The sequence below is a fragment of the Trichogramma pretiosum genome, unplaced genomic scaffold (genome assembly GCF_000599845.2).
Source record: "Trichogramma pretiosum strain Unisexual culture from Peru unplaced genomic scaffold, Tpre_2.0 scaffold44, whole genome shotgun sequence".
Classification (NCBI taxonomy): domain Eukaryota; kingdom Metazoa; phylum Arthropoda; class Insecta; order Hymenoptera; family Trichogrammatidae; genus Trichogramma; species Trichogramma pretiosum.
Window position 1 is genome coordinate 1,416,027 of NW_019641632.1, and position 9,439 is coordinate 1,425,465.

The 9,439-nt window shown below is 36.2% G+C and overlaps 2 protein-coding genes across 5 annotated transcripts; one reads left to right on the forward strand and one right to left on the reverse strand.

Annotated features, from left to right (window-relative positions):
- Positions 1-853: 853 nt before the first annotated feature.
- On the forward strand, positions 854-3,500 carry LOC106660109 (parafibromin). The gene is made up of 3 exons (XM_014382951.2): positions 854-1,161; positions 1,865-3,147; positions 3,231-3,500. Exons 1-3 carry the CDS (start codon positions 1,031-1,033, stop codon positions 3,407-3,409), a joined length of 1,593 nt encoding a protein of 530 aa, XP_014238437.1. The 5' UTR covers positions 854-1,030; the 3' UTR covers positions 3,410-3,500.
- A 523-nt stretch (positions 3,501-4,023) lies between these two features.
- LOC106660117 (sodium/bile acid cotransporter 7-like) lies at positions 4,024-6,876 on the reverse strand. 4 transcript variants are annotated; one of them, XM_014382961.2, is made up of 6 exons: positions 6,787-6,875; positions 5,832-5,855; positions 5,559-5,749; positions 4,952-5,322; positions 4,582-4,876; positions 4,024-4,482 (listed from the first exon to the last, which is right to left on the reverse strand). In XM_014382961.2, the coding sequence occupies exons 3-6, from the start codon at positions 5,722-5,724 to the stop codon at positions 4,205-4,207; spliced, it is 1,110 nt and encodes a 369-aa protein (XP_014238447.1). In that variant the 5' UTR covers positions 5,725-5,749; positions 5,832-5,855; positions 6,787-6,875; the 3' UTR covers positions 4,024-4,204. The 4 variants fall into 4 exon arrangements, with proteins under 4 accessions (XP_014238447.1, XP_023315095.1, XP_014238446.1 ...); XM_023459327.1 differs by having other exon boundaries at positions 5,832-6,876; XM_014382960.2 differs by lacking the exon at positions 5,832-5,855.
- Between the last annotated feature and the right edge of the window lie 2,563 nt (positions 6,877-9,439).

Genomic DNA, 9,439 nt, shown 5'->3' on the forward strand with positions numbered 1-9,439 from the left:
TATAATATTATGGAAATTTTATTTCAAGGTCAAACTTAATGTGATATAAATTCTGAGTTGTTATTTACGATGTCAAGAAGTCTATTATTTTATTAAACTTAACTATATTTTCAGCATACACTTGCATCAACTTTTCCTAAATTATTTCTTTAAATTCAATAAAAATAAAATATAAATAAGTCCAATTTAACATTCATTTTTAGAGATTATACATGAAATAAAAAGTAGTTTTACTAATTGAAGCCTCTGAAAAATAAAAAAAATGTCACGACAGCACTTGGTGGCCAATGAGCTCTGGGCACGCAAAGTGATCTTTGACGATTATTTCGATATTTAAACATTTTAATGAATTATATTTTATGAGTCGATATAATCTTTCAGTAATTCATTCAAACTTCTAATTTTTCTTAAATTTTCTTAGCAAATAATGGTCATCATAAAAAAGTTCTATAATGGTTATCCATTAAGAGATGGGAGAAAAAGTCAATGAGTGAAGGATGAAAAAAAATACTTTGCCGGGATTCATACTTTTAATTTTACATTGCAAATACGTTCATAATATAATTAAAAATATTATATAATTTAAAATATCTATTGTTAACATTTTTTTTTTGTTATAGTTGTTCAAATAAAAATACGTTTACCACTGTTAAATTGTGTTATATATTTTTGATTTACTAAATGCCAACAAAAATTTTACAATAGATATTTGGGATTCAATCTTTACACGTATTTGAATTTCGGGCTCACTGTATGATAGTGTGCTTACATAGAATGTCAGCAGAGGTCGTTGCAGTTACCGGCATCGCATCTGGTCTATTTACCACTCGATCTACGTGTTGCAGTGAAAGAAGCGATCTACGACGCCGCTCCGCGCTGTAAAAAGTCTAGTTGCTGACGGCGCAAGCTGCTGTAAGCATATAGTCGCACTTCAGTTGGTTCAAAACAATCAAGGCGTACACTTGTTTGCAGTCAGAAATTTCTTGTGTAAAGTTACAAGTGAAAAAGTGTAGACAGAAGAATACTAACGATGGCTGATCCACTAAGCTTACTGAGACTGTACAATGTTTCAAAAAAGGAGATCATCGAACGAGATGGACAAATAATTTTCGGTGAATTCAGTTGGCCGAAGAACGTAAAAACGAATTATTTGACTTATGGGTTAGTATTACTTTCGAGTTCTCATGATGACATCTGCTGTTGTATAGTTTTACATTAGAAGCCATGATATTACATTTTTTTATTAGTTATCTTATTAGTTGTCATACAAACGCTTCTTTAATCACTTTTTTCAAACATAACCTCTATTTGTGGTGGGCTTTATTTTTTGGTGAACTATCAATTTTGATTGTGTATATCAAGTAAAAATACGTATTTGGGAAATGATCAATGTTTTATTTTATTTATTTGTTTACTCTGCATTAAACTATATCTGTATTGCTGTACTGTACATACACACCCTGTAGACTGGCTGGCTGCGTCTGCCACCCTGTAGGCTGGCTGTGTCTGCCACCCTGTAGACTGGCTGTTCTAAGATGACTATAGTGATTCATAATGATTTACTTTTGTATATTTGATTTGTCTATATTATCTACAATAAACTGAACAATATTCTAAACAGTCACAGGCTTCATTCATTTTATTAAATTTATTGACCCTACTGAACTATCTTGATACTAATTAATTGCATGTATTTTACTGTATGTAACTGAGCAATGATGATGACTGTTCAACTTAGAATAATGATATAATTATAGTGAATTGAGTGACATTCTAACCATTTGCATTCTTTATTTAATATGATAAATTTATTATTATTTATTAAAGAATATTTTACTAATAACAAAATTTTTTTTAAATTTAGATCTGGCAAAGACGGAGCTGCGAAGGAGTATTATACTTTGGAGTGTTTATTGTTCTTGCTAAAACATGTGCAGCTTACACATCCAGTGTATGTGCGGCAAGCAGCCACAGAAAACATACCTGTGGTACGTCGACCCGACAGAAAAGACCTACTCGCTTACCTATATGGCGAATCTTCTACGTCAACAGCTATTGATAAATCTGCCCCCCTAGAAATTCCAACTCAAGTAAAAAGAACTGCTGAAGATGGTTTGGAAGGGTTACCAGCAACAAAAAAACCTCGCTTTGAAGAAACTCATGTCCAGAAAGTGAAAGAACAACTTGCGGCCAGATTAGATGCTCCAAAAGAAGCTTCTGTCACAGTGGATAATATAAAATCCCTTTCTGAGGCAATGTCAGTAGAAAAAATTGCAGCTATTAAAGCCAAACGTCTGGCTAAAAAAAGAACAACAATTAAAGAAAACGATGATATTGGTATGGGTTCGGATCTCAGAGTAATTCTTGACATGGATGTAGATGAAACAAAAGATATTGTCGCAAAAGAAAGACAGTGGCGGACAAGGACAACAATTTTACAAAGTAGTGGCAAGACCTTTGCTAAAGATATTATGGCCATTCTCCAAAGCATCAAAGTCAGAGAAGAGGGTAGGCACAAAGCTCCTATGGCTCCTGCTCCAATGATTACACCTCGTTCAACCCCAATGAGACCATTACCACAGCCCGCTGTGTACAATCGGTACGATCAAGAAAGATTTATCCGTCAAAAGGAAGAAACAGAAGGCTTTAAAATTGATACTATGGGTACTTACCATGGTATGACTTTAAAATCAGTGACGGAAGGAACAAATCCAGCTATTAGAAAACCACAGCCATCGTCACATGGAAATCCTAGTTCTACTCCGTCAAATGAGCATATGTCTACTTCTGCAAGTAAATCAAATCCGCAAATTTTACAGAATAAACGTCCAAGTCGAACGCCTATAATAATAATACCTAGTGCTAATACATCATTGATAACCATGATCAATGCAAAAGATATACTTCAAGATTTAAAATTTGTCTCCAATGAAGAAAAACGTAAGCAAGGTGCTCGCAGAGAAAATGAAATATTGCTACAACGTCGAAAAGATGGTGGGCTAACTGTACCATACCGTATTGTGGATAATCCACTAAAATTAACACCTTCAGACTGGGAACGCGTAGTTGCTGTATTTGTTATGGGTCCTGCTTGGCAATTCAAAGGTTGGCCCTTTGATGGAAACCCAGTGGAAATATTCAGTAAAAGTAAGTTTAGTCCTATGCAAGAAACAAGAATAATGTAACATTTTCTTTTGTTCATAATTTTTAATGTCTCCTTTTTTTTTCAGTTTCCGCATTCCACATAAAGTATGATGAGATGCGTGTCGACACCAACGTGGCACGTTGGGCTGTCACAATTATTGAGCTATCCAAAACAAAAAGACATTTGGATCGAGCAGCGATAATGCAATTTTGGGAAGTATTAGATGCTCACATGATTAAAAACAAGCCCCATCTTAGGTTTTAATGTTACAACAACTTACTGTACATAGATTCATCGTTATTATGTATTAAAATTAAGTAGAATACTGTAAAATATTAATTTAAGTACGAATTTAAGTAGAATACTGTATAATAAATACTGTATAATAAATACTGTGTAATAAATACTGTGAAATGACAACAAAAATTAAAACAATATCTTTTTCATTTGTCGCCTACAAATAATTTGATGCATCATGAAGATTAAAGTTTATACCTTGAAACAATATCATAAGTCTGGGGTGAATTAGGCAAGACTGCAAGTCTATCCCTAAGCTACTTGTATAATAATATACTAATACTTGGTATGCTTTGATAAATTGACATTGAGTAGTGATATAAAATTTCTGAAAAATAACTCGATGAATTTAGAAAAACGCGTGTAAATTTGTTCTCGAGTCAAGCAGAATCGTTCTCATTTAACAAAGTCCGTAAATTCACTGGCACAAAAAAAGGAAATTATTTTCAAAATAAGGAGAAATTATGAAACGAAATAGAAATGAATAAATAAAAGAACAACGTTATTCAATCATTTGCAGAATAAAGTCCCAATGTATTTTGTATGAAAATCTAAATACTCTTTGTAGTAGTTTATTACGCAATCTCTATAATTACAAACTATTTTGACAAAAAATGTTTTTACCTCGTCCAACCATTAAGATTGAACTCGTTCATCACAATTTTCACGTGTTCGCGTATAAATATACACGAGCTATATTGGCTATATCACATATTAACTATAAATATTAAAATATCACGTAAAAGATGTTCAATGCAATTTTCACGAGCTCATCCAGCAAGCCAGAAGACTGCCCAGAAGCAGTTGAGCAACGGTGAGGATAGCCAGTGGAAGATCGAGCGCGGCCACCCGGTATCTGTCTGCAGTGGGCGCGGCCGCACCTCCGTGTCCGAAGGCCGTCCTCACCAGCCAGCCGCCGTAGCCGACGGACTTGTAGGTGCAGGCGAACACCGAGGCCAGCAGCACGTCCTGGCTCTGCTTCAGCCAACCGTTGCACAACGTCCAGCACAGGCCCGTCACGATCATTTGGCTCGCGCAAGCTGCGCGTATGCATATAGAGAAATTTTCCTCGTCGTTATTCGATTCGGGCTCTCGATATATATACGTAAATCGCTGAGATCGCATATGTTTATACTGACCGACCAGCACGCAGAGAAGAATATCGCCGGGATGCATCGAGGCGGCGTCGATGCTGAACGCGTCGCAGAACAGATTGTAGGCGATGAACAATTCGAGTCCTTTGGGCAACCACATTGTGCGATGTTTGCTGCTGCCGCCGTCTTCCTGCATCTTGGCCCATTTATACAAGGCAGAATCGGCTGGACCGTGACGTAAGATCGAGCGTAGACTCACGCCGATCGCCAGAGGCACGAGGGTGCCGAGAACCGACTCGCGAAAATTGATCTCGTTCATCGGCGGCACCGTTGCACCGAGCTGTGAGAGACCCCCCCATAAAATGAGAAAACTCGTTCACTCGTAATTGACGTAATTATATGCGATCGTATTCACCGTGACGTAGAGGAGAATCGGCGAGATGAGCAGCCCGGCGAATCGACAGGTCAGGAGAGCCACGACGCTGGTCGGCACATCGGCTCGGGCGATTCTGCCGAGGACCAGGCTCGTGCTGAAGGGCGGCGGCAGGCAGTGCAGCACCTCGACGCCGTCGAGCAGTCGCCGATTGACGCCCAACGCGTCGAGCAGCCTATTACCCAGGCTGCACAGAGTCGGCGCGAGCCCGTAAACGAAGCCCAGCAGGAAGGACAGTAGGTAGCCGTCCCTGAGGCAGTCCAACAGGGCTCTCGGCTCGCACAGCAGTCCGGCCTCGAGGTACAGCAGCGGAATCGCGAAGTACCATATCGCCTTGTTCCCGTCGACGAAGCCTGTATAGGGAGATTCGAAGGTCGCACATTCAGTCGAGAGAAATTACGTTGCCGGTATATGTACCGGAGTTATACAAGGGCGTGTGGCACGTGGCCAAAAGTTCAACGTGCATCATTATTACGTATGCCTACATCGGTACACACCTACCCACTCGTGCCGACTAATTACTCTAGCTAAAATGTGCATATGTCTGTATTAAGAGGGATAGATTCGCGAGACAACGATAAATACCTACCCTTGCTTCCACCCAGTCGCGAGGTAAAAAAAGCCAATAACATACATATGTTCATGCACGCGAAAAAGCTATACTGTAAAAAAATTGACTCTCGCTTGATTCTTTTGGTTCTTGTCGTTGCGATTACTAACGGCCGATCGTCGCAGCCGCTCGCATCGATCTTCATCTATAACTGATCCGCGTCGATTCATCTGCAAAAATAAAAAAAAGAGGAGCGAATTTTACGATCCGAGATTATGTTTATTCGAGCAGTATACACTATGATGGTCTTACCTTGATTTCGCTGCTCTTTATAATCTTGGATATAAAATTTGTAATGAAGCGGGATTGTTTTAAAAAATTCTACGAGTAACTATTATTAAAATCTATTATATCTATCTATTATGATGAATATAACTAGAAAGTGACATTGCATGAAGTTTAGTTTAGTGCAGTGGACGATCCTCAGTATTATTTATTTATTTAATGTTTTTTTTTCAAAGAGAGCTGCTCATAATTTACATCCATTTGGATTATAAAATTGTATGAATCGATCTCTTATGAAGTTGAACTCTGCGAACTAAATCAATGGGTATTAAAGTATTGATTTATTTAAATAAAAGAATATAAAATATACAAGGTGTTTTTTTAAAAACTAAAAAGTCAATCAACGTCGATGAAAGTGTAAATGATTCTCCATAGCTTATAAAGTCTGAAAACTTGCAACAGACGTTAAAAATTAATTCACATCGAAGGCCTCGGTGTAGATTGAATATAAAAAGGACAATGAATTTGAGTAACTTTTGAAGTAGACTTTATTAGCATCAAAATCAAAATTACAGTGCAAAATGTATAATTTCATAGTATTAAACTTCCATAAAGGAAGCTAAATTAGGCCATTCAACAATCGTATCGCCAAAAAGATGCAGATAAATATTACGGAAGACTATATATAAATTGACTATAAATCTAAATAAGAGTGTGTCCTTTGATAAGAGTCTTTACATCCTATGGATGCTGATTTAAGAAATGCACAATGTCCTAAAAAATTTATGATAATAATAAATCGTTCGATCATAAATGAATACGTAAATTTGAGGTAATTTATTCAACTAAAATTAGGTATAAGCTAGTAAGTCATGCATACAAGATTGCTTCGATATAATACGCTAACAAGGTACATTATCAGAGAAGTATCGTAATGTAATTGAGAGTGGATCGTAAATGACTCCCATTAACGGAGGCTTACTTGTTAAATCGAACGAGTTCTCCTAATTTCTACACAGGAAACAGTGTCACGAGTCAATATATATACATGCGAAGGAATCCAAAGACTCTCTATCTCTCTCGCGTCGCATGCGACGAGCGACTGCATCGGCGTCGATGCAGTTATATATATACCCTGTACCAGCATGCGCAGTGCAAAATGCCGCATTTCTCTCTCGGCCGCAGGAGAGAAAATCGTTGCGCCGCGAACTTTGCGGCCTCGTCTTGCGTGAAAATCCAAGCGCAACGATATCTGCGCACTTTTTTGAACTTTTTTGCACTCCTTCTGTCGAGCTTGATAAATGAAAGATTCAACAACCTTGAATGATGCATCTATTATGGGTAATTTTTTAAAAGGCGTTTAGAAAATAGACGCAATGTAAAATTGGTTGAAGTAATTTTTATTGCATTTAAAATATTCATCACATAATAAAACATATATAAATAGAAAAAATATTCACAATGATTGCTCCAATTTGATTTTTTTTCAAGTAAACTTTTTGATTTTAAATAATATTTTACAATAAAGTTGTTTGAAAAAATTAATCACTTTTAACCTAAGTAAATGAAATGCTACAATTATTATAATTATTAAATTGTGAACGAGGTACTTTTGTGCAGCAGTGAATGCACATATCACAGATCAGTTTTTTGAGGCCTTATCAGTGTAATAAATCTTTGCTAGAGAAAACTTATTACAGTATTATTTATTTACAGTACGTATTTACAGTAGCACGAATTTTTAGAATTAAATTTTCCTCGACTGGGAATCGAACCCTTTCCCGAATTGGAATAGACTCACTTTTAGTCGTCGAGTGATATACGAAATCCGGTCTCATCCTAGTCTCAGATGGACTTACAATTATGAATTATTTACAGTATTTACAACAAATTATCTTAAAGTTATAGTGAACGATTAATTATATTGGTCGCGATGTGAATGTGTGTCTAACTATGGATATATGGACTAATAGTTGTTGTGTACTTTGTTGTGTAGCAGTGCATGCACATATCACAGATCAATTTTTCGAGGCCTTATACCGTGTAATACATCTTCTGTCCAAAAGCAAGCTTGTTCTTACTCGAAACATAAGCAATAAGTAAAAAAATCGTTTATTAACGCTAGGAGCTTGTATGGTACATAATACATAATAAACACTAGCTAAAGGTGAGAGTTCCCGGTTCAGGAAAATTTAGGTTGTGGTACAATTTTCTTGCTATATGCAATTATTTTATAACATAATTTGAAAAATCATTTTTGCCCTGTTTAACTTTTAACATTTGTATTACATATTTATCATCCGTATAGTAAGAAATCAGCACAGTTTCAATGAAAGTTAGTAATTAGGAGTTAAAATTATAATAGAAAAAATAGAGTAGATGGCAATCACAATTTCAGTGTCATAAAAATAGTAGTAAGAATATGGATCGTATATAAATTAAAATTTGAAAAACATAATTCAAGTTTCGGTTCAACTATAGCCGGGCTTCACGAGAGGGAGTCAGTATGATGTAAGTAAAAAAACAATGTCCTGTCAAGTACACAAATAGTGATTGATTTGACAATAGCCTTGATAGCGAAATTGGTATCGCACTCGCCGGCTAAAGGCGAGTATATTCATAATTTTATGGCTCTTTTTGCAGTCGAGGAAAATTTAGTTCTAAATTCGCACTAGCAATAAGTAGCTCTGTAATAAGTTTCCTCTCCAAGAACAAACGTCCACCAAACTAGCTTTCGGACAAAAGATGTATTATACGGTATAAGGACTCGAAAAACTGATCTGTGATATGTGCATGCAATGCTACACAACAAAGTACACTACAACTATTAGTCCATATATTCATAGTTAGACACACATTCACATCGCGACCAATATAATTAATCGTTCACTGTAACTTTAAGATCATTTGTTGTAAATACTGTAAATAATTCATAATTGTAAGTCCATCTGCGACTAGGACGAGACCGGATTTCGTATATCACGCGACGACTAAAAGCGAGTCTATTCCAATTCGGGAAAGGATTCGATTCCCAGTTGAGGAAAATTTAATTCTAAAAATTCGTGCTACTGTAAATACGTACTGTAAATAAATAATGCTGTAATAAGTTTTCTCTAGCAAAGATTTATTACACTGATAAGGACTCAAAAAACTGATCTGTGATAAGTGCATTCACCGCTGCACAAAAGTACCTCGTTCACAATTTAGATACACACTCGCATACACGACTGATATTAGCAAAAAGAAAAAAATTTTTTTCATTTTATATGGTCAAGCCATTCTTTACTTTGGTATGCAAATAGACTTATATGCTATTTTTAGACTGTCATGACTTTAGTTATACTTATATACATTCATTCAAATCTGTCGTGAATTTTATGATACCAAGGAAAATTACAAAGATTAAGAGTACAACCTTTCAAAGATGAATTTTTGAACTTTTTTGCGAACTAGTTGCATACAGCAAAAAAATTTTACTTCCACCCGGATTTGGACCGGGAACTCTCGCCTGTAGCCGGCGAGTGATATACGATTCCGACCTTATCCCAGCCTCAGATGAACTTATGAGTATGTTTTATGTACACTATATACAGCAAGCTCTTAGCGTTAATGGAGGGTTTTAATTACTTATTGCT